The sequence below is a fragment of the Heterocephalus glaber genome, unplaced genomic scaffold (assembly GCF_053883595.1).
Source record: "Heterocephalus glaber isolate CG9 unplaced genomic scaffold, H.glaber_assembly_v1.0 deba00001532, whole genome shotgun sequence".
Taxonomy (NCBI): domain Eukaryota; kingdom Metazoa; phylum Chordata; class Mammalia; order Rodentia; family Bathyergidae; genus Heterocephalus; species Heterocephalus glaber.
The window spans coordinates 19,733,495-19,757,159 of NW_028258330.1; the positions used below are offsets into that span (position 1 = coordinate 19,733,495).

Consider the following 23,665-nt stretch of genomic DNA (forward strand, 5'->3'; position numbering starts at 1 on the left):
GCCATCAGCCTGCACGGAGGGGCCAGCTGTATCCAGCCTGTGGACCCAAGAACAAATGACTTACACATATGTGATTTTCATGTGTTATCCAGGAGGTCATGGAGACCTGGAAGGCCAAGCATATTAAAAATGCTTGCATTTAAAAGCTGGGTGTGGTAGTGTAATCCTAGCACTTGGCTGAAGCAGGAGGATTGCTGTGAGTTCAAGGCCAGCCTGAACTACTATAGCAAGACCCCATCTCAAAAAATAAAGTTTGCATTCAAACTTTTTTTTTTTTTTTGGTACCGGGGATCAGTCTTGGGTCATTGTGCTTGCGCAGCAGGTGGCGAAACCACTGAGCTAAATCCCCAGCCCTGCATTCAAACTTTTAAAAAGGGACTGGGGTGTAGCTCAGTGTCAGAGTGCTTGCTTAACCATGCATGAAGATCTGGATTCAATTCCCAGTACCTCAACAACAACAAAAACTAAAAACAGAAGGAGAAGAGAAGGAGAATGAGAGGAAAAGTTCCTACATGTTGAGCACAATCCACATAACTGGGGTTAGAGGGAAACTGAAACTCATTAAGTGAGGAGCTGATGTGACTGGCTGCATTCTGTAGTTGAGCCCACTGGCCAAAGAACCTGGGGAACCTTTTCACTTGAGTCCAGATCCACCACACAGAATGGGAAGCACAGCAGTCTCTGAGTGGAGCACCAACCTCATGACCAAGTGGCCTTGGAAAACTCACTATTATTATACCTTGGCACAAAAAGCAGACACTTCTCTAAATAAAGGCTCTCAGAGCTGCCTTCGCAGGAGGGTGCAGCTCCTGGCTCCTTGATCAATTAGAACAGGAAAGTAGCCCTCAGGTGCAGCTTCTGGAAGAGAAAGGGAAGGCCTTTCTGCTGCAGGGGCCGGGGGAGTGCAGGGAACAGGATCCTGCGAGGTGTGTGATGCATGTGACTGAAGGAGATCAAGTCTGAAGCAAACTGGGAGATTGGGAAGCTGTGTGGGGGTCAGTACCAAATATGCTCAGAGTGATCCAGGCAGAGTGGGAAGGCACAAGGGACAGTCCCAGGAAGACATCAAGTATTGGAAGGGTGGCTGGGACCACTGAAACCCCTCTCAACTGGTGGAGAGGATTGGGCTTGAAAATGGGAGGAACAGACCTGGGTGTGGCTGCATATACCTGTGAGGCTGAAGCAGGAGGATTCCAAATTCAAGGCCAGCTCAGGCACATAGCAAGACCTTTTCTTAAAATAAAATAAAAAGGATTCAGAATGTAGCTCAATGGTAGAGCACTTGCTTGGCATGTGTGAGGTTCTGGGTTTGTTCCCCAACATCCCAAAAAAGAAAACGGAAGGGCAGAGAATCAAGGTGCAGGAGAGAGGCCCAGGCCAGTGTGCCCCATCCAGGGTCCCTCCCTGGCTCTTGGTCCTCTACCCTTGGGCCCTGGGCCCAGACAACACCTCTGACTCAGCTGATGAAATGCAACCCCATGGCTCGCTAATGAGGAAGCCTGTAATTAGCCTGTCTCAGAAGCCAGAGCCTCCAGAGATGTCCGTTTCACCTGCCTTCCCCCTGCCACTCACAGGATGAGCTCAGACTGGGGAAGTGCTGGCCCCTGGGACCCTCTAGGCAAAGGGTAGCATGAGCAACAGGGGTGATGAAATGCTGGGGCACGCACTTATGCATGGAGTGGTCTTGGGAGGTGACCTCGCTAATAAGATGATGGAAATGATCCTAAGCAGCTCAAACTCTATTTCCTCTACCATGTGCCCAGGGGCAGGCTGAAGTGTCCTGGCCACATCTGCACGGCTCAGGCTAAGCCCTGCAGGGCTGAGGAGACCTCAGCTTAGGTCCTCTCTTGGCTGCCTCTAATACTCCTCTGCTGCTGCTCACCCCTTTTAACATGCTGTGGGGAGGTCTGTGCCAGGACCCCTTCTTCTCTCCTCTGGACCTCAGGCCCCTGTGATAACTGGAAATAACAGCTTGTCCCTGACCTGGTGGACTCATCCTCTCTTGACCTGGTGGACTCATCCTCTCTTGACCTGGTGTAGCTTGGTGCTGGCTCAGCTGAGAGGATTAGCCCTGTGTGATTTCTGCAGTTGTTGTAAGCTGCTCTAGCACTTCAGCTTTGTTTTCTGGAACATTCCCCTTCGACTCATTTTTTTTTTTTTTTTTTGCTTGAAATATTCCCCAGGCTAGTCTCAAACTTGTGGATTCAAGTAATCTTCCTCCTTTAGCCTCCAGAGTAGCTGGAACTATAGGTACAAAAAACCATGCCTGGCTAGGAACATTCACCTTTTTTGGGAAGTACTAGGTAGGGATTGTACCTAGGGCCTTTGCACTGGGCTACATCCCCAGCCCTTTTAATTTATTTATTATTTGTTTATTTTTATTTTATTTTAAATTTTGGGACAAGATCTTATTAAATTGCTTAGATGGAACTTGAACTTGTGACCTCCTGCCTCAGCCTCTCCAGTGCTGAGATCACAGGCATGTGCCAGCATGGCTGGCAGGAGCTTTATTCAGGCACTAAAGTGTGGGCATGTGGCCCATGCTAAGCCAAATGGACCCCCGAATATGGATCTGAGCTGAAAGCATCCATAGTTGATCTCCCTGGGTTGTGGGTGTTATTGGAAAGAACTTTTCTGGCCACTTGCCCTCAGCCAGCAGGAGCCACCTCCTCCAAGGATTTTGCATCCCTGGTCCCTTTGGCCAAGGACTAATACACAAATACATACCCCCCCCTTTCTTTTGTACCGGGGATTGAACTCAGGACCTTGCTCTTCCAAGGCAGGCAGCAGCACCACTGAGCTAAATCCCCGGCCCCAACTCTCCCCTTTTCCCCCAGGGTAGGAGCTCTGTGTTGTCCCTCCTGTTGAGGGCTCTCAGGAGTCAAGCTGAGGGTCAATTCCACCAAGGCTGTTGCTTACTTCCTGTAAATCTTCTGCTCCTGGGGTTTTGTGAAAGTCTCTTACCAGGTCTATGGGAATATACCACACTGCAAAAGGTAATAGTTTATTGCAGCTAGGAATTTGTCGTCCAACCCTATGTCTCATTATCATCCCACTGCGGTGGCCCCTAACTGTCTCAAGGAGTGTGTGGGTTGAGTAGGGAGGAGCAGAAGGCAGGGAAGGTGGTGTCCATATTCACTGGGGAACTGAGTCACTGCTGGGTCAGGGTTCTGTACACTGGATCTGTTGTCACCGGGATTCAAAGTCTGGGGTTTTCAATGCCTAGTAAGGCTAAAACCTAGCGAGAGATGTTCTTGCCCTGGCTCCAGGTCCTAGAGGGCTGCTCTGGCCCTCCTGAAGGTGAAGCTAGGGGACAGGTCCCCCTAGAGGTGCATCCTGTAAATGATAGCCCTGCTTAGGGTTGGAGATGTCCTCTTGCCTAGGCATGTTCCCCAGGTTGGGCCCTCACTGAGGCTTGCAAATACTGGGCCTGAGCAGTGGAAGGGGAGGCATGGGTAGAACTTGACCCTGCAGCCTGGGTGCTCACATGTGTGCACCTTGGACCAAACATGAGGTCCCTTGGATGGGGAACAGAACAAGGCTATAGGGAGAGGCCAGTCCTTCCAAACTGCCAACACATATTTGTCAAGGCAAGAGGACAGGACACTTATTGTCTTAGTTACTTTCTTGTTGCTCAGACGCAATTCCTGACACCCATGATTTAAAGGAAGAGAGGTTTAGTTTGGCTCTCAGTTTGTAAAGGTTGTAGTCCACAGTCAGTTGGCTCAAAGGCAGGACAGGATGGCAGAGGAGCCTGGCAGAGGATAACCAGCTTATAGCATAGCAGCAGGAAGTAGAGAGACCAAGGAGGAGGGAGGGAGACAGACCTTCCAGGCCACACCCCACTGACCACCTCCTTCCAACAGTCTTTACCTTCCAACATCATACCAGGCTATAAACTCATCCATGGACTACTCCACTGATGAGTATCACACACCCATGATCCAGTTGGCTCCCCAAACCCCACCTAAAGCACATGAGGCTTTGGAGGGACATCGAGATATAAACCACACCATTGCTAGGTGTGCTAGTGCACACCTGTAATTCCAGACCTCTGGAGGCTGAGGCAGGAGCCTCACCTTGAGTTTGAGTACAGCCTGGGCTACACAGTGAATTCAACACCAGCCTAAGTACATAGTGAGACCCTGTCTTAAAAAGCAAAAAACAAAAAGAAGACAAACTACTGGTGAACATCAGCTTGTTCAGAAATGGCAATTTTATAGGCATATTAAACAAGGAGGTACCAAAAAATAAAAGTATAATTATAATTATATAATCAGTGACCCAGGAATGGAATAAGCCAGGTGAGGTTAGGTAGCATTTGCTACAGGCCATCTACAGGGCCTCTTTGCTTATATTTATGGATCCATGTGGCCTCGTTATGAGTCCATAATGTTAATTTTTTTTTTTGGTACTGGGGATCAAACTCAGGACCTTGCGCTTTCGAGGCAGGCGGTGGCACCACTGAGTTAAATCCCAGCCTTAATGTTAATTTTTACTTGTCCTGAGATGTTTCCCCAAGTACAACGGATGTTTAGAAGGGCACAAATCAACTGGGCCTTGTGGCACAATCCTATAATCCTAGCACTTTGGGAGGCTGAAGCAGGAGGTTCACAAGTTTCAGCTCAACCTGGGCAATTTAGTAAGATCCTGTCTCAAAATTTAAAAAAAAAGAAAAAAAGCACAAGTTCCTTTCTGCTCTGCCAATAAATAATCTAATGTTCTTTTGTTTTTTATCACAACATTGTCCGAGGAATTTAGTGATAGTTGTAAACCAGCCAAAGCCACCCCCTGTGTTACTTCAGTTCCTTTAAGGACCCAGTTAAGGCTCTCATTGTCACCAGCTTGTAATGTTTTATTTATTTATTTATTTATCTATCTATTTATTTGTTTATTTTTTGGTACCAGGGATCGAACTCAGGACATTGTGCTTGTGAGGTAGGCACGGCGCCACTGAGCTAAATCCCCAACCCTTGCGGCCCTTGCTGATAATATTTTAATCAAACATTGCAGGTAATGTTTTAATCAACATTGTTAATAGCAATAGTCATGACAAAGAAGTCTTAAAAACAAGGTAAAGTTGGTATGTGTGGTGGCATGCACCTATGATCCCACTTACTCTGGAGCTCGAGGCAGAAGGATCACAAGTTTGAGTCCAGCCTGGACAATAATTAGCAAGACTCTTATCTAAAAATAAAAATAGAAAAGGATAAGATGTAGGGCCAGGGATTTAGCTCAGCGGTTCCGGTTCCTACCTCGCAAGTGCAAGGTGCCAAGTTCAATCCCCAGTACCAAAAAAAAAAAAAAAGATGTAGCTCAGTACTGGTAGAGTGCTTACCTACCATGTGCACGACCCTGGCTTCCATCCCAAGTATCACAAAAGATAAAATGAAATCCCGCCACATATTATTCCACACACACCTGAAGCACTGAGCTGTGCACCTGCCCAGTACTGACCACAGCTGCCCCTCCCTGTCCTCACTGATAGCAACATTGGTCAGGGCAGGCGCAGCCTCCAGTGTGGGGTGAACCTGAATCAGCCAGGGCCTGAGGGCAGCAGGTGAGGTCCTGTCTGTCCTGGGGCTCAGGGTTTGGGGGGTGGGAGGGGCAAATTTCTTCTCCCTGAGAAGGAAGAACCTCAGGGGAAGGAATCCTTTTTCCTGGGGAGAGACAGACATGTGGAGTGGGCCAGGAGGGGCAAGACCTGTGCCTGACATCCTCTAACCCCAGTCTCCTAGGTTAGCAATGCCTTGTGGGTGGAGCTCAGTGGTACAGTGGGCTCCACCCCCAGCAATGCTAAGCAAATGACTAAACAAGTCCTGGTGGCTTAGTCACTGTCTGGGTTCTGAAGCAGTGCTTTGGACCCCGGCATCACTGTTCATTACCTGACATCCCTGGACAAATGACTCAACCTTTCTGTCTCCAGTTTCCTGTCTGAGTGGGGATAAAAATACTTTCTCCCTTGTGAGGTTTTATGCATTCAAGGAGGAAAAGAAGGCAAAGACTTAGTACAGGGCTGGGGCTGGCACTTTGTTACTGCCAGTAACGTGCTCTCGCCTGTGTGTCCCTGTGTGTGTAATCACACACACAGGAACACACACACACACACCTGCTCCTTCACACCTTAGCAGAAGTTTCTATTCTGCCAGGTGTGCCTTTCCCAAATTCACAACCACAGAGCCGGCCTGTAAAGCCGTCCCCTCAGCGCCCTCCCCTTCTTTGTCACCTGCAAGTCCCTGGGGTCGCCCTTGGGCCTCCTGGGAGGCGAACACAACCCCCTGGGCTGCTCCGATGGTGCTGAGCAACTCCAGGCACTCGACGTGTGCTGGCCTGCGCCGCCTTGCAGTCCCCTGGCCCCCAGGTTCCTCTTTCCTGGTGACTTTCACTTCCAAAGGCCCTGCTGCGGAGGGGGAGGTGACTGGGCCACCAGGAGGAGCTGGGGTCAGAGTCCCAGATGGGAATCGACCGGACTCAACATGGTGCAGGGTTTTACTAGAAAATAATTTGTCAAAATTACTTTTTCTGGGCTGGGGATTTAGCTCAGTGGTTCTGGTGCCTGCATCGCAAGCACAAGGTCCCAAGTTCGATCCCTGGTAGCAAAAAAAACCAAAAACTTTTTCTCTTTTATTTTGCTCTTAGCCAAAGTTAGTTTTTTTTGTTTGTTTTGTTTTTTTAGCCAAGGTTAGGTTTGAAGTTAGGAATATTTATGAGGCCCTCTGATGTCTGAGTTAAGCTTAGCATAGCCTCCTTTAGAGAACCCATACTTTCCAGTCTGCTGCTACAACTGATTTTTTGTTTTGTACCGAGAACTGAATTCAGGGCCTTGTACTTGCCAGGCAGGCATCACCGCTGAGCTACATCCTCAGCCCCCCATATCCGATTTTATTCTGATTATAGCTCTTCAACCCATTCCAGAAGTGTTGAGGCCAGGTGTGGATCTGAAAACAGGAAGGGCTGTTTTCCCTCCTCACTTGCTCTGTGTGTGTGTGTGTGTGTGTTTCTGTATGTGTGTATTGTGTTACTTCGTGTGTCTGTGCTGAACGCAAGGCCATCACATTGGGCTACATCTCCAGCACTTTAAAAAATTTTTATTTCGAGACAGGGTCTTGCTAAATTGCTAAATTGTCTGGGCTGGGCTCAAACTTGCAATCCTCCTGCCTTAGTCTTCCAGAGTGCTTCCAACATGCCAGGCTTCGCTTACTCTTTTTTTTTTCCCTTTGATTTTTTGAGACAGGGTCTTGCTCTGTAGTTCAGGCTGGCCTCAAATTCCTGGTGATCCTCCTGTCTCAGCCTCCCCAGGGCTGGGATTACAGGGGTGCTTGAGTGTGGTATTTTAAGAGATGTCTCTTCCTCATGAAAGATACAGATCAGTGATGGGTTTGTCCTTGGAGACATTATGGCACCAGCCTGGTTTTTACAGAGTCTGGTCTTTATGGTAGGAGGGAGGGAAAGACAGGTTATACACAAAGAACCCAGAGTTTATCTGCCCTTTGTCCCATCTCTTTTCCTTGGGGAGATCTTTTTTTTTTGTACCAGGGATCGAATTCAGGACCTTGCACTTTCAAGGCAGGCGGTGGAACCACTGAGCTAAATCCCCAGCCTATCCCTGGGGAGATCTTTATCCAACTTATTCTTTTTTTTTTCTTTTCTTCTGGTACTGGGGATTGAACTCAGGACTTTGCTCTTGCAAGGCATGCACAGCACTGCACTAAATCCCCAACCCCAGTCCACATTATTCGTAAGGGAAAATAGGAAAAATCTCTTGTCTTCTTGTAACTGCTTTCTGCTGACCTATGGTCATTGATGCTACAAACTCCTGCAGGTTATAAAATGTCCCACTCTTGATCTAAAGGGCACCAGGGACAAGATTGGCGGTCAAGATTGGACAGAATTTCTACTTGGATGAGTTGAAACTTCAGCTGAATATTCAGGTTACCTCAGAACTGGTGAAATCTGGAAGACAAAAATCTTCTTGGCACGCTAAATAAACAGGCACCAGAAAAGTAAAGTAGGGCAGCTGTGACGAGAATCTCTAGGCCTGGTATAAGCCAGGTGAGATGGGTGGCATTTGATACAGACCATCCTTGGAGCTTCTTTGGTTTTTAAATATCCATTTGGCTTCTTTGTATGTGTCCTTCATGTTAATTTCTACTTGTTCTGAGATATTTACCCAAGTGTAATAGATGGAGTTTAAAAGGGCACAACTCTCCCCTTGTTCTGCTAATAAATAATCTAATTCTTTTTCAGTGCTGGGAATCAAACCCAGGGCCTCACAAATGCTAGGCAAAGGCTCTACTACTCAGCTACACCCTCAGGTCTAATGTTTTGTTTTTGATCATAAGATTGGCCAAGGAATTTAGTGGTAGTTTTAAGACAGCTAAAAGCAGCCTCCATTTTTTTGTTTGTTTGCTTTTGTTTTTGTCTTGAGACAGGGTCTTGCTATGTGGTGCAGGCTGGCTTCCAACTCATGGTGATCCTCTTGCCTCGGCCTCCTTTGTGCTGGGATTACAGATGTACACCACCATGCACAGTTCTGTTTTTTTTGTTACCAGGGATCGAACTCGGGTCCTTGCACTTGCGCAGCAAGGGGCAAAACCACTGAGCTAAATCCCCGGCCCACTGTTCTGTTTTATTGTTTTGAGGGCTCCGGTAGTAAAGCACTCAGTGTTGCTTCATGTTAAGTGCCGCTATCCCAGGGAGTGAAGAAGGTGGCCCAATCGGTGTCAGCACCGTACATCAGTGCTTACCATGGTTTAGCATAGATTGTTGCTCATGTAGGGGCAGCATGTGCCAGGAAACAGTCCCCTACAAAGCACTGGTTACTGGTGCATCCAAAATGGGAACTGTCTGCAGACCTTTCTGTGAGTCTGGGAGGAGGCTGGCAGTTGATTCTCACCTCCACCCAAGCTGGGGAGTGGGCTGAGTGAGCACAGCTGGAGCGGATGCCCTGTGGGACTCCAGGGAGCACAAGGAGTTAAGGCCTAGCCCTGCTTTGTGGACCTGAAGAACTTTGCAGCTTCTGGCTCTAGATGGCTGAATGGACAACAGGAAGTTGGCTTACAGGGCAGAGACAACGCTCTGCAGTAGAATAGTCACTCTGGCACTTTTTATAGAAAGCACCGACTTACACAAGAAGCCAGACCTTTATCCAAGCAACATTCAGATGCACATCACACAAACGCAGTGGCAATGCTAGAAGGCTGAAGACATGGTTCCTGGCAGAGCTGTGGGACGGAAATGCAGACCTCTCCCGGTTGACAAGGCTTTGCTTTTCACTGTGCCAGCTCAGAGCCTGCCCCACGTTTCGGCCCTCAGCTCTGTGAGGCTGAGAAGTCACACAGCACTGGGAGCCTTCAGCTTCCACACATTGGGTGGGGAATATGTGGAACTCACTGTGCTGATAATGCACCTCTTAGTCATCTTGTGGCTGCATTAACATCAGTGAGAGTTTTACCTAACACTGTCACCTTCGGAGGGCAAGTGCCTTCTGGGAGTCACATCAGACCCAATGCTAGGGCACTGAAGGTGCAAGGGGTCCCAGCGAAGTGGTGCCTAAGTCACCTCTAGCAGGCGGGCTCCACTCTGCAGATTAAGATGCCACAGGGGTGGCTGGGGGCTGCTTGGACTCATCAGCTCTTCTCCTTGAACACTGCCGCTGCTCTGCCACTTGTGCCTTTTCTCAAGTTGACCTCAGCAGCTGGTGTAGCAAGGGACAATCAGGTGAGGTGCCCCCTACAAGGGGGCTGAACCCAAGACCTAGCACATGCTAGGCAAGCACTCTACCACTGGGCCATGCCCCCAACTGTTTTCTCTTTTGAAATTTTTGGAACAAGTTGTCCAGGTTGGCCTTGAACTTGCCATCCTCCTGCCTTAGCCTCCAGAGTAGCTGCAATTACGAATGTTATGCCCCACCCACCCACCCCACTGCCTGTTGGAAAGGTCCTTTAAGAGAAGTCCTTCTGCTGGGGATTTAGCTCAGTGATGCTGCCACCTGCCTCACAAGTGCAAGGTCCTGAGTTTGATCCCTGGTACAAAAAAAAAAAAGAGCGAAAAGTCCTTTTGCCAGGTGTGATGGAGAATGCCTGTAATTCCAGCACTCAGGAGGCTGAGGCAGGAGGATTGCTGCAAGTTCAAGGCCTGGCTGGGCTATGCAGTGAGTTCAAGGCCACCCTCAACTACGTAGGGAGACTGTCTGAAAAAATAAAAAAATAACATAAGGAGTCCTTTTAAGGCAGTTAGGTGGATCCTAGGGGAAGTGTGAGGCCTTCTAGGACAAGGAAACAGCAGCTTCTCAGATCCCAAAGAAGGAGTGGAGCATTCGAGAGCCTGAGGCAGGAGGATTGGGAGTTTGAGGCCAGCCTGGGTTATATAGCATGATCCTGTCTCAAAAACAAACAAACCACAACACAAACAAATAAACAAAAGCCCCAAGCAGGTGCACAAAAAAGTAGGTAGAGTTTCCATGCATTTTAGAGATAGAACTGACAAAGAGTGAGGAAAAAGAAGATGAATGTCAGGTGCAGGAAGGAGCAGAGGGTGGCTGGGGTGTGACTTCAGAGCTGAGGACACTGGGACAACAGAGAACATCTGAGAATCATAGCTGGGCACTCCTGTGCTGAGGCAGAGAGGCCCATTGGTGTGCACAGAGAGCCCACAGGTTCCCCATGGAATATCACCAGGCACCTGTCACTTTCGGGAGAGGCCTAAGGAGGAGATATGAATCTGTGACTCACTGATTTTTAGAAAGATGCTGAATTTCCCCTAGGAAGAAGAGAAAAGATAAGCTGGATGACTGAGCCCTGGGATGACTCAACATTTGGAAGTCAAGGTCCAAGTAGAGCCAGGAGACTAAGAGAGAATGACCATCGTGGTGGAAGAGAGAAGAAGGAAGGGCAGTTTAGTGCAGACTGAAGTAGGTTTATGTAAAATAAAAGGCACAGGCATGACCACTAACTTGGCAATATGGAGGCAGTTTATTTATTTATTTGTAGCGCTGAGGACAGAATCCAGGGCTTCACATGCATGCTAGGCAAGCGCTGCCCTGAGCCACATCCCCAGTCCTGGAGATGGCTTATGACCTTGATAATAGGAGTTTCAAGGGCCGGGGATTTAGCTCAGTGGTTCCGCCGCCTGCCTCAAAAGTGCAAGGTCCCGAGTTTGATCCCCGGTACCAAAAAAAAAAAAGAAAAGAAACAATAATAGGAGTTTCAGTGCATTGATCTGGTCCAAAACCTGAGTAGAGAGAGTTGAAGAATAAATGTTGATTTCCAATAAAAATGTAGATGAACCACAAGTGAAAAACTAAGATGATCACTAACTCCAGGAAACATAAAAAGCTGTTCAGAGATGGAAGTGTCTTATACTACACAGCTTAGCTCAGAAAGGTGCACTGTAGTTATAATCTAACTTGGAATACTGATGTAACTATTTCAGCTTCATTATGTCTTGAGGATAGTGGGAGGGCACATGTGGTCGCAGAGGGACAGGTTAGAGCTAAACTCTCATTCATTCTCCCACCCCCTAGTCCTAGGGATGGAATCTCTACCACTAAGCTACATCCCCAGCTCTTTATATATTTTATTTTGAGACAGGCCCACTTGCCCCTGCTATCCTCAAACTGGCAATCCTGCTTCAGCTTTCCAAGTAGCTGTGATTATAGGCAACCACCAACATACCCAGCTAAACCCTCCCTTTTTAACTGGTGCATGAATCAAAATCATGAGGTGAGGAATAGGGAATGTAAGGACAGAGGTGTGAAAAAGTCATTTGGGGAGTGTAGGGGGGTATCAGGTGTCTTGGGGGAGTCCATGTGATGCGTGAGGTGATGTGTTTGAAATACAGCCAGTCAGTACAGCCAAGAGATTTTTCCCAGCCACTGGAGGCTCAGAGAGGTGGTTTTGGGAGAAGCAAGTCTTCTGACCACCACAGAGATGGAGTCTGAAGTCTTCACAGGGGCTTCATGTGGAAGGCAAGTCTTACTTAGCATGATGGCCATGGTCGACATGACTGGTAGAGCCATGGATGTCCTGGCCTGTCTCAGGGCTTGTGCCCTTCAGTCAGTCTGGACCCATGAGTTTTCAAATGGCACAGAGAGGCCTAGGTGTGGGGCAATGCCACACAGCTGGCCTCAGCCAGGCCTGGGCCCTTCACCTGCTGTGTGACCCACAGCACCTCATCAGGAAGTGACTTGCCACCAAGTTTGGCTCCAGCCACCAGTGGGATGAAAATGTTCCTCTAGACCTAACTCAGGAATCTGCTCTCTCTGGAAAGACCTTCTCAGCTCCTAATAAAGGGATTAACTATACAACACTACTTACTATTCATTGACTACCACACTGCAAGTGCTTTCCGAAAGCTTTCAGTGCTTGCAACCTGTGCAGTGGCTCCTGGTCTTCTGTCACACTGGAGGAATGTGAGGCACAGAGGTCAGGTGACCTGCCTCGGGAAGCCCCAAGCAGCAGAGGCAACCCTGACCTAAGCCACTGGGCCCCAGCATCCCTGTGATAACCACCTGTGCCTCCTCTCAGAGGGTCCTCATGTCCCTAAGAGTCATTCCTGAAAGGTCTGGCATCAGGCCCTGAGTGTGGGAGGCCCTCTCCTTGGCCACCAGACCCTACTGAACTTGGTGGGGAGGTGGCTGCTGTGCTCCCTGGAGTTTCCTGGAAGCCCCAGCTCAGGATGCTCTGCAGAAGCAGCCAAGAGCTGGCGTGGGCTGGGACAGCACAGCCAGAGATGACAGTGTGGCCAGCCTGGGTCCCAGACCAGAGGGCCACTCCAGTGGCCCTTTAGACCTGTGAGCCTAAGGTCAGGTAGCAATAGGGGCTTTTTCAGTCTGGGTCCATCTGTCTGTGGCTCCCACTGCCAGCCCAGGCCTGAGATGGTGCCTGCCTAGGGTCGTGGGGAGGGGGCAGGAATTGGCTGATGTGGCTGACAGGTTCCATGGAGGTCTCTTCCCAAACCTTTGAACTTCACTGGGCCTGGAGGTCTGTTCACCCCCTCCAGTGGCTCCCCAATCCATATTTGGGCTTGGGAAGGGGATGATGTGGGACATACCAAAGAGCTGCCCCAAGACCCAGGTATCAGGGCCTGAGTCCCACACCCTGCTCTGTAGGAAGTATCCTGAGTGCGACCCCCCCCCCCGAGACTACTATACCCATCCCACTGAGAGAATGATCCCCTCTTGTCCTGTGTGCCTCCTTTGGCTCCATGACAGTGACTGCCTTGCCCATGGGGCTGTCGAAGGAACTCCCTTTCCAATGCCCTCTGTCCCTGCCACCCTGGGTATTGTTCCTGCTTTCTTGTTCTGTTGCCGGGTGAATCTGAGCACACCTGGCTATCCCCTCCCTACCTCTCCCAGGCTGGGGCCTGACTCTGCTCTCCATGGGGCCCTCTCGCCCCTCTCAGAGGCTGTCAGGTGGATAGGGGCCATTGACCCCTGCTCCAGGGCACCCAGGATGCTCAGAGATGGACCCCTGCCTGTCTCTTTTCCTGTGTCCAGAGCACTGCAGTCATGCTTACAGCAGCTCCTGTCACACTGCAGCCATTGACAGCCGGGGGCCTGCCCCCCTTCTCCACCATCCTCTGCATAGACAGGTCCACGTGTGTCCCCAGACGCTTGAATCACCACTGATGGCTTGGGACCTAGTGGCTGTGGGCTCCTGGGGGGCCACTGGGGAGGGGGCGGAGCCATGCTGCCCCACAGGGAACACCTACGGACATAAATAGGCAGCGGCCAAGGCAGCAGCACAGAGAGAGTGGAGCACTACCCACACCGTGCCCACCTGCATACACCAGGATGCCTGACACCATGCTGCCTGCCTGCTTCCTCGGCCTGCTGGCCTTTACCTCTGCCTGCTACTTCCAGAACTGCCCGAGGGGCGGCAAGCGGGCCGTGACGGACACGGAGCTGAGACAGGTACCACCGTGGCCCTCTCAGAGGAGTGGGCAGTACCCCAGAACTGGCACCACGGAGCATGGGCCAGGAAGGAGGGAAGCGAGGAGAGAAGGCAGCCTAGGAGAGGTGCCTGTGAGGAGGCAGCATGGCTGGGCAGAGGGGACCAGGCTGCCAGCAGGTAGGAGGGGCAGAAGTGGTAGCCAGGCACAGTCTCCCATCTAGGCAGCAGATACGGGAAGCTGAGGGCACCTCTGTGGTAACCAGGTCTGGGACTGGATCAGGCAGAACTGGGTGCTGAGGTCTCCTCCATGACTGAGTATTGGAGCCCCAAGCACAGCCCCAGCTGTCCTGCCATGGGTGTCCCCCCTAAGATGGCCATTGCTCTGTGCATCCTGTAAGGAAGTTCTGCTGGGTGCTTAGCCCATTTCCTCCTGCTTCATGTCCTTTTATTCCAGTTCTGATGCTCAGTTCTGCCCAGGCCACAAGTGGCTGTTTTGAGTTGTTGAACAAGCAAGGGAGGCAGGTGGGCAGCCCCCACAGCCGCCTTCCTTCTGTTTGGCTCCCCTAGGGCTCAGGTGCCTGCCACCCACCTGGTAGGCCATGAATGGGTGAGGAGGTGATGCCCACAACTTGGGATGGGGGGCAAGGGCAAAGACAGAAGATGGGAGGAAGGGCTGTGTGTTTTTGGGCAGTGCAAGCACGCTCCGCAATGTGTGTGGGGTGCGGGTGAGGAGTGGGGGGATCAATGGGATTGAGCTTCTATAATGGGGCTGGCAGGAGGTCTGGACTGAGGAGGCTGAGAGAGGGGTGCACACGGGTGCTGCCTGCAGAGCTGAAGAGGGAGGTCTCCCCATGCTGTAGCTCAGGGGAGACCTGTCCTCCAGCTGACGCTGAGGATGCTTAGGGCTGTTCTGAGAGTGGTCCTCAGTCACCTGAAAACCAAGGAACTGGGTAGATTTCGACTCCACCCTGGACGCTGTCGAGGCCAAGTCAGCGCCCAGCACCTGTGCCCCTCGGCCTGCACCCCGCCGACCTAGGGGTTCCCATTCCATCCCGCTCACGCCTCCGTCCCCGCAGTGCCTCCCCTGCGGCCCCGGAGGCCAAGGGCGCTGCTTCGGGCCCAGTATCTGCTGTGCGGACGCGCTGGGCTGCTTCGTGGGGACGGCCGAGGCACTGCGCTGCCAGGAGGAGAACTACCTCCCGTCGCCCTGCCAGTCTGGCCAGAAGCCGTGCGGGAGCGGGGGACGCTGCGCGGCCAACGGTGTCTGCTGCAGCCCAGGTGAGCACCGGGAGGGGGCGCAGAGGGCGCGGGTGGGGGTGGGGGCGGGTGAAGTCCCCCCTTCCCTGAGCTGCGCTCTCCCCGGGCGCCCGCGCTCATGCGGCCCTTCCCGCAGAGAGCTGTGTGATCCAGCCTGAGTGCCGCGAGGGCTTCCACCGCCTCGCCCGCGCCGGCGACCGGAGCAACGCCACGCAGCTGGACGGCCCCGCGGGGACGCTGTTGCTCCGTCTGGTGCAGCTGGCCGGGTTGCCGGATCCCAAGCCCGCCACGCCCGGCGGCTACTGATCTCCCTCGCCTCTCCCCCCTCCTCCCGATCCCCAAATCTGCAACGTGGACAATAAACCTCTGCAAATGCACCCAGTGTCTGTCACTGCTTCGGGACGGGGACGGCGAGGGGGAGGTCACCGAACCCTGCCCGGGTCAGTTTCACACCCTGGTCCCGGGCAGATCAGCCCCAGAGAAGGAACAGATCCTCTAGCGGAAGTGTGGGGTCAGCAGAATCTTACATAAAGCTAGAAACAGGGGACCTGGAGGCTGGCAGGAGACAGGCCGAGGCCGTGGGTGGCCACACAGGGTGGGTTGGAGATTCTCCAGCTGAAAAATAGAAGTAAAGGTAGGAAGGGGGACAAGAGAGACAGAGGTATCAGGAGGATGGGGGGAGATGCAGAGGCCGTGTGTGACCAAGGTGTAAGAGAGAAGGGAGAAGGGGTCATGCCAACGGGTGACAATTCTATCCCCATCCTCATCCCAGGAGACCGAAGTACAGACAGACTGGGGGCCCACCAAGTCCCCAGATTCTCAGCACAGTGTCTATTTTATCTAATTAGGATTGTGCCCCCTTTTCTGTGGACGCATTGTGGCCAACACCACCATAGACTCCAAAGGTAGAGTACCACCTCCTGTCTGTCCCGGCACACCCAACAGCACAGCTCCTCGCGCAGAGTGGGAGGCAACCCTGGTGAGAAAGTAGCTGCAGCCCCTCACAGATGCAGCCCCACAACCACACACACACACCCGGGGAAACAGACCAGAAAATGGCTAGGGGCTCCGGAGAAACCCTGAGAATTACCTTCAGAACCACAGACATGGCTGGCTATGGTGGTGCACACCAGTAATCCCAGCACTCTGGGAGGCCAAGACAGGAGGAGCACAGGTTCCAGTCCAGCCTGGGCCACTTAACGACTTAGCAAGACCCTGCCTAAAAAAAGAAGAGAGAGAGAGAGAGAGAGAGAGAGAGAGAGAGAGAGAGAGAGAGAGAGAGAGAGAGAGAGAGAGAGAGAGAGAGAGAAAGAAAGAAAGGAAGGAAGGAAGAAAGAAAGAAAGGGCTAGGGATGTAGCACAGTGCAAAGGCCCTGGGTTCAATCCCCATTAAAAAAAAAAAAAAGAAAAAAAAAAAAAGAAAGAACCATAGACATGCCCAGAGAGATACACAATGACAGGCACATGTACATGAACACGCTTGTGCATGAGCCTGGCTTACCAGGACCTCTCACCCTTTGACACATGTAGCTTCAGGCCAAAGATGTCACTAGCACTTGGCCTCTGCCTCTATGTTCCTCTCTGCCCCCTCACCTCTTCTCTCTTCTCTGCCCCTCCAGCTCCTTGGTTCCTCTGGATTCTCCCCCAAGCCCTCTATTACTCCCTTGTCCCTTGTTCCCTTACCTCTTGTCACCTCTCATCCTTCATCTGGGCCCTGTGCTCTTGGTGTGCTGTCCTGGGCTCTCTTGGTCCAGGTCTTTGGGAGCAAGCCCAGGAGGGAGAAGTCACCCTGAGCATTGACCCTATTACCCGGGTGTGGGGCAGAGCCAATGACTCAAGCAGCTCATCTCTGACCAGCCCTGGACAGTCTGGGTGCCCTGAGCTCAGCTCTCTGCCCATCTGTCCCAAGTCCCTGTGCCTCATCTTGACCCAAAGGCGCAGCCTCCACAGGGGCCATGCCAGGAGGGCTCCTGTCTCTGCCATGACTTCCTGCCTCTACCTGGTGTGGCCCACTCAGCACCAGGTGGGGGTAGGGTCAGGGCAGGACCAGACCTAACAGGAATCTATGAACCCTCCCAGAGAGGAGGGGCAGACCGTGTGGCTGTGCTGGGGCCCCTCAAGCTCTGATGTCTGCTCTTGGGACAATTTCTCAGTAAGGTTCAGAGCCCCTGACTTCCCAGGTGCAAACCCGGAGACCCTTTTTCCTTTCCTGCCTTCAGAACAGGAAGGCTCCAACCTCTGAGGAGAAACTTCTGCCTACTCCCAAACTACACCTTCCCAGGAGTTCTTTTGCTCTCCTTCCCTGGCCTGGAGCCCCCTGACCCCACAGCAGGGCCATTTAGGAGAAAAGTCCAGAAGCACCAAAAGCTCTTCCCCTGTCTGTTTAGCCTGTCCAGGAGCAAGGAGCTGTCACAGCAGGTGACAAGAGTCAAGGCGAAGTATTCAGGCTTCCATACCTGTTATTTCATAAAGGGCACACAGCAGCAGCACCTTTTCCAAAGTGTTATGAGGAAAATTCAACATGGTCCACAGCTGTAGTCCCCAATATTAGGGAGGCTGAAGTGGGAGAGTCACTTGAGTTCGCATGTTCAAAACCAACCTGGGCAAAACATTGAGACCAAGCCAAGCATGGTGGCATAGCCCTATAATCCCAGCATGGTTCGAGACTGAGGCAGGAGGGTGAAAAGTTTGAGCACAGCCTGGGCAATTTAGGAACTTAGCAAGACTTTGTCTTAAAATATAAAATAAAAAGGATTGGGGATGTAGCTCAGTGCAAAACCCCTAGTTCCATCTCTGGTACCACAAGCAAAACAAATAATTTCCCAGTGAATCTTATTAACAAAGACTAAGTTTATTTGTTTCCTATAAATAGCTTCTTCTCGTTCTCCTTTTTTTTTTTGGTAGCAGGGATCGAACTCAGGACCTTGCGCTTTCGAGGCAGGCAGCGGTGCCACTGAGCTAAATCCCCGGCTCCCCTTCTCCCTCTCCCTCTCCCTCTTCTTCTTCTTCTTCCTCTTCTTCTTCTGTTGGTACTGGGCCCAGGGTCTTCAAATTGAGATACATCCCCAGTGTGTTTGTTTGTTTTTGTTTTTGAGACAAAAATCTCACTAAGTCACTAAGTTATCAAGGCTTGGCTCAAACTTGTGATCCTCCTGGCCCAGTCTCCCAGCTTAGAGATGTGTGCCACCACACCTGGCTATAAATAGCTTTTTGTTTTATCCACTGTTTGTTTGTGGGTTTTTTGTTTTTTTGGGTTTTTTTGGTACCGGATATTGAACTCAGGACCTTGTGCTTGCCAGGCTGGTACAATGCCACTGAGTTACATCCTGGTCCTATTTGTAGTTTTTATTATTGTTTATTCAGTGCTAGGGATCAAACCCAGGACCTCCTACACTCCAGGCAAGTGCTCTGATTTCTGTCGCTTATTATTTTCTTTTTGCTTCATATATTTTGGGTTTTCTGTGTTGATCTTTCTCAGATCTGAAGTTCAATATTTAGCTCATTAAAATACAAAAGGCCTGGGTACATAGCTCAGTGGTAGAGCCATGATAGAGCAGATCCCAGGTTGGATCCCCACCACAAAACAAAAACTCACCTTTCTTGTTTTCTGTTGCTTACCTAGCGCTGCATTTTCTATTCTTCTTTGACCTTGAGCGTTAGCTTCCCAGCCTAAGTATTCAGTCATTTTGTGATGATCACTGTGCTAACCCAAGGGTTATTCTGTAATATGTGTTTAGAGTGCAGACGCATGAGGATTTTTTTTGTTAGTTTTAATTTTATGCACTGAGGTCAGAGAATGTGATCTGTATAATACTGATTCATTAAAAATCATTTTCTCAAAAAAACTGTTTTCTTTCATGGAAAGTACATGGTAGGTATTTTGTGAATATTATTTGTGAATAATATCTGTGCTCCCTCAGGTCACGAATTTTCTAGCTGTTGAGTGTGATGATGTCAGGTATAGCATTTCCTAGACATCTGCTAGTTCATTGCTTGTTTTTGGTTTTGGTTTTTTTGGTACCGGGGATCAAGCTTGGGACCTTGAACTTGCAAGGCAGGTGCCAGAACCACTGAGCTAAATCCCCGGTGACATCTGCTAGTTCAAAGGTATCAGTGGTGTTGTTGAACTCCTCCGTAACTGCTCTTTCAGAGTTTTGATTGGTTTGAGAGGGTGCATTGAAACTGTCCCAAGAGACCATGGGCAAGGGCTGGGGTGCAGCCCAGGACAGAGCATATGCTTGGCACACATGAGACACTGGGCCCGAGCCTCATCACACACAAAAAATTGTTGCATTATCCTTTCTCATTTTTATATCCCTTTTGCTTAATATGTTTTCAGGCACATTGTTAGATATATATGGGTTCATAGTTGTATCTTTTTTCTTTTCCTTTTCTTTTTTGTAGTGCTGGACTGAAACCAAGGATGGCCATGAGCCAAAATAAACTTTCTCTCCTTTGTGTGTGTGTGTGTGTGTGTGTGTGTGTGTGGTGTGGTACTGGGGATCAAACCCACAGGCCCTCTCCACTGAGCAACATCTGCAGCCCTTTTTATTTATTTGTTTGTTTTATTTTTGAAATAAAGTCTTGGTAAGTTGCCCAGGTGAGACTTGAACTTGCAAACCTCCTGCCTTAGCTTCCCAAAGTGCTAACTTTCTCTCTTTATAAGTTATCCTCTCCTTATAAATTGATCTCAGATATTTTGCCACAGTAACCAAAAATCTGACTCAGTTTCCAAGGGACCACGGAGGCTCAACAACTCAAATACCCACTTCTCCATATCAAATGTGTCATCCTGGTCCATTTGACAGGACCCCAGTTTTCCTACTTTTGTCATCGACAGTTCCTTTCTGTAGCAAATCCTCCCACCTCCCCACCCAAGATGTGAAATCAGAAGCAGGATAATCACTTTCCAAAACCTATCTCTGTTCTCTCTCCAACCTCTTTGGTAATGACAATCTTATTTTCATGAAAAATTATTTTATTCAAATATAATGTACAGGCAAAAGTAAACTAAACAGGGCCGGGGATTTAGTTCAGTGCTTCCACTGACTGCTTCGAAAGCGCAAGGTCCCGAGTTCAACCCCTGTACCAAAAAAAAAAAAAAAAAAGGAAACTAAACATGTTTACAGCTTAATGAATCTTCATCAATACATCTGTATCATCAGCTACCGAGAATTGGAGTTATAAGGCTGAGGCAAGAGGGTTGCAAGTTCAAGCTCAGTCTGGGCAACATAGCAGCTTAGTGAGAACCTATATCTCAATCAACTGATCAATCAATCAATCAGTCAGTCAAGGGGATAAGGATGTAGCTTAGTGCCAGGGTTCTGGATTCAATCCCCAATACCACACACACACACACACACACAAAACCCCACAGAATATGATAAGAAGCTTCCCGACATTCCTTCTAGTCACTGCACCATTCAATACCTCTAGCACCATCAAGTAATTTTCCCTATTTTTGTAATAAATATAGAGAAAATCTTAGTGCATACCTGTCATCCCAGCTACTGGGAGCTGAGGCAGGAGGATCCAAATTTTGAGGCCAGCCTAGGCAACTTAGCAAGAGACTATCTCTTAATAAATTTTATAAAAAGGAAAGGGATTTTAAAAAACCAAGATGAATTATGTATATGTACCCACTCCCCAAAATGAATGTAAACTTCATGTACTGCAAACATGTACTAATAAAATAAAATTTTAAAGGGAGGTGCTGGAGGTTTAGCTTGGTACTTCCTGGGTTCAATCCTCAGTACTGAAAAACAAAAACACAAGAACCAAACCAAAAACTTCAATTACCAGCCCTCCCTACAAAAATCCAAAACAAAAATCTTTCAGTCTTATTTATTTATTTTGAAGTACTAAACAGTGAGCCCAGGGCCTTTGCACTGAGCTATGTCCCCAGCATTTCTTCACATTTTTTTATTTTGATTTTTTGTTTTTCTGGTACCAGGAATTGAACTCGGGACTTCAAGCTTGCCAGGCAGGTGTGACACTGCTGAGCTAAATCTCGGCTACATTTTTTATTTTGGAACAGGGTCCTGCTGAGTCACTAAGTTGCCCAGGCTGGACCTGAACTTGCCATCCTCCTGCCTCAGCCTACACTTACAAGCATGTGCCTCCATGCCTGACTTATGGTTCTTTTTAGTAATAATTTTTGTCTCTATCCTGTGAGCCCTGCACATTGCTGGGGGGACAGCTGGGCCCATTCTCACTGCTTCCCCCAGTTGCTTCAGCCTATGAGCAACCCACAGAAATGGCAAGTTTTATTCATTTAGTTGTGCTGGAGAGGGTAGAACCCAGATCCTGGTAGGCAAATGCTCTCCTGTTGGACAACACACTCAGCTAGGTGTTTTTGTTTTTGTTTTGAATCAGAGTCTCACTGTGTAGTTCAGGCTGGCCTCAAACTCACAGAGATCTTCCTGCCTCAGCCTCCCGAGTGCTGGTATTACAGGTGTGTGCCACCAGGTTAGCTTGACAGGTGTGTTTTATTTTTAACAGTGGCCGCTCTGATCCTGTTCTGCCTGGAGTGGGGTGTGGGCAGAGACCTTCTGAAGTCACTGGCCAGGACAAGGGCTTATGACTGAGGCACCTTCCAGGGAAGAGGACCGGGCTGTTATCTGATGCTCCAGTGTCTGTGATCCAGGAGGGGAGGAGCAGTGCAGGTTGAGCAACCATTTCTCCTGCCCTTTGTACTTTGCCATAGGCTCTGTGGCCAAAAGCTCGCAGGTGTCCTTGTCACCTTGGTGGTGCCACCTCTGACAGGTCCTGTCATGCCCAGGCCAGAGTGGGGGAGTCCTGGGGTACTCAGATCCCTCCCCAGCTGACCTCCCCCAGGACTCCTTGGAGCAGAGTCCAGTTCTTTGAGATACCGCAGGCTCTTCAGTTGTGCCTCCTTCCTTTCATGGTCAGGAAGCCATTGATCTGCCCTCTTCATCCCATCCCCTGTCAGATCTTGTCTCTCTCTGCTGAGGACACTCCCATGTGGCTTGGGGCCCTGCTGGAAACGTTAGGCTGTGGCTGTTCGCTCTTCCCTGGAACCCATGCTGTGGGCCACTCCTTCCTCCATCTCTGCCAGGTGGTGGCTGCCGGCATCTGAAGTCCTGCCGGCCTGACCCCCAGGCTGGACACTGCTGTTCTGAATGACCAACAGCCTGCCGCTGGGACAAAGGCCCAGCCAGGAGAGGCCTTCCTCTCCCTCATGTCCCTTCCCATTTCTAACACACATACACACACACCAGTCGAGTTGGAGGGAGAAATCTGCTTTATTTCGTTTTCACGAGGCTTGGGGGTGGCAAAGGGGGGCGAAGCCTGTGCTCCGGGGAGACAGGGGCCATCTGGGCTCAGCGTTCGGAGAAGGCGGCCTCGAGGTCGCAGGCGGGGTCGGTGTGGCAGCCGTCTGCAGGCAGAGCGCCGGTCAGGGTCGCCTGGTCGCGACACCTCCCCGACGGTGTCCCCGCGTGTCCCTCCCTCTGCCCCGCTCACCTGGGCTGCAGCAGACACCGTTGGCCGCGCAGCGTCCCCCGCTCCCGCACGGCTTCTGGCCAGACTGGCAGGGCGACGGGAGGTAGTTCTCCTCCTGGCAGCGCAGTGCCTCGGCCGTGCCCACGAAGCAGCCCAGCGCGTCCGCGCAGCAGATGCTGGGCCCGAAGCAGCGCCCTTGGCCTCCGGGGCCGCAGGGGAGGCACTGCGAGGACGGAGGCGTGAGAGGGACGGGGTGGGGACCTCGAGGCCAGGGTGGGGGGTGCGGGGCCGGGGCGCTGCGGGCCTGAGGAGCACAGGTGCTGGGCGCTGACTCGGTCTCAGCTTCCAGGGAGGAATCCGTTCTGCCCACCCTGGTGTTCTCAGGCAGTGGGGCACCCTGTGGCGAGGGTAGGGTGGGAAAGTGGGTGTCCCTCCGGGTCCGAGCATCTGGGCGCTCGCTCACCTTGCGCACATCGAGGTCCAGCGCGGCCCTCTTGCCGCCCAGAGGACAGTTCTGGATGTAGCAGGCGGAAGTCAGCGCCAGGAGGCCGAGCAGGCAGCAGGCCAGGCTGGGGCCGGCCATGGTGCGAGGTCCTGGGTCGGGATGGATGCGCAGCTGGTGGCCATCCCCGCGCCCGGCCTTTTATGCTGGGCCCTGCAGCGGGTGAGTGCTGTCTAAAAGGGTGGCCGCATGAGTGGTCACAGCAGGTCGCTGTGGGTCAGGCCCTGGGCTCACGGCGGGCCCACTCATTTGCAGGGCTCAGACCAGGGTCAAAGTCACCACACTGACTAATAGACTGGCGCAGGGAAGGGAGTGGGCTGGGGCAGCTTGGGCTGCTGGCTGGGGCATGAGTGTTTGGTGGTGGGGGTGGTGTGCAGTCCAACCAAGGGCTATTTTTCCAGGGTTCCAATACCTCAAGGACGATGGCAGGATGGGCAGGGTGGACAACAGGTGGCAGAAGGAGCCCTCCAGGCAGGAAGAGGCTCTGGCTGGACTCCCCCCACCCCAACCTCAGGCCCTTTGGCCCACAATACATACAAATCCTTGG

The 23,665-nt window shown here is 51.0% G+C and overlaps 2 protein-coding genes and 1 long non-coding RNA gene across 3 annotated transcripts in view; 1 reads left to right on the forward strand and 2 right to left on the reverse strand.

The window, feature by feature from the left end:
* LOC147824678 (uncharacterized) overlaps positions 1–6,692 on the reverse strand; it is a 46,768-nt gene extending 40,076 nt beyond the window's left edge. The window contains exons 1-2 of the long non-coding RNA XR_015441988.1: positions 6,227–6,692; positions 5,120–5,187 (exon numbers count right to left, since the gene is read on the reverse strand). This is a non-coding gene — a long non-coding RNA (uncharacterized LOC147824678). The remainder of the gene's footprint in view (positions 1–5,119; positions 5,188–6,226) is intronic.
* Positions 6,693–13,731: 7,039 nt separating this feature from the next.
* On the forward strand, positions 13,732–15,529 carry Avp (arginine vasopressin). Its single transcript, XM_004840695.3, has 3 exons — positions 13,732–13,915; positions 14,972–15,173; positions 15,289–15,529. Exons 1-3 carry the CDS (start codon positions 13,796–13,798, stop codon positions 15,456–15,458), a joined length of 492 nt encoding a protein of 163 aa, XP_004840752.1. The 5' UTR covers positions 13,732–13,795; the 3' UTR covers positions 15,459–15,529.
* A 6,869-nt stretch (positions 15,530–22,398) lies between these two features.
* Positions 22,399–23,221, reverse strand: Oxt (oxytocin/neurophysin I prepropeptide). The gene is made up of 3 exons (XM_004840694.3): positions 23,080–23,221; positions 22,638–22,839; positions 22,399–22,551 (listed from the first exon to the last, which is right to left on the reverse strand). The coding sequence occupies exons 1-3, from the start codon at positions 23,197–23,199 to the stop codon at positions 22,496–22,498; spliced, it is 378 nt and encodes a 125-aa protein (XP_004840751.2). The 5' UTR covers positions 23,200–23,221; the 3' UTR covers positions 22,399–22,495.
* Between the last annotated feature and the right edge of the window lie 444 nt (positions 23,222–23,665).

Bases quoted from the DNA above. Each gene is read 5' to 3' on its own strand.
- Oxt (XM_004840694.3), bottom strand. From the start codon at position 23,199: ATGGCCGGCCCCAGCCTGGCCTGCTGCCTGCTCGGCCTCCTGGCGCTG. The intron at 22,840-23,079 runs GTGAGCGAGCGC...CCGTCCTCGCAG, and splicing joins TGGACCTCGATGTGCGCAAG to TGCCTCCCCTGCGGCCCCGG. The intron at 22,552-22,637 runs GTGAGCGGGGCA...CTCTGCCTGCAG, and splicing joins CGGTGTCTGCTGCAGCCCAG to ACGGCTGCCACACCGACCCC.
- Avp (XM_004840695.3), top strand. From the start codon at position 13,796: ATGCCTGACACCATGCTGCCTGCCTGCTTCCTCGGCCTGCTGGCCTTT. The intron at 13,916-14,971 runs GTACCACCGTGG...CCGTCCCCGCAG, and splicing joins CGGACACGGAGCTGAGACAG to TGCCTCCCCTGCGGCCCCGG. The intron at 15,174-15,288 runs GTGAGCACCGGG...CCCTTCCCGCAG, and splicing joins CGGTGTCTGCTGCAGCCCAG to AGAGCTGTGTGATCCAGCCT.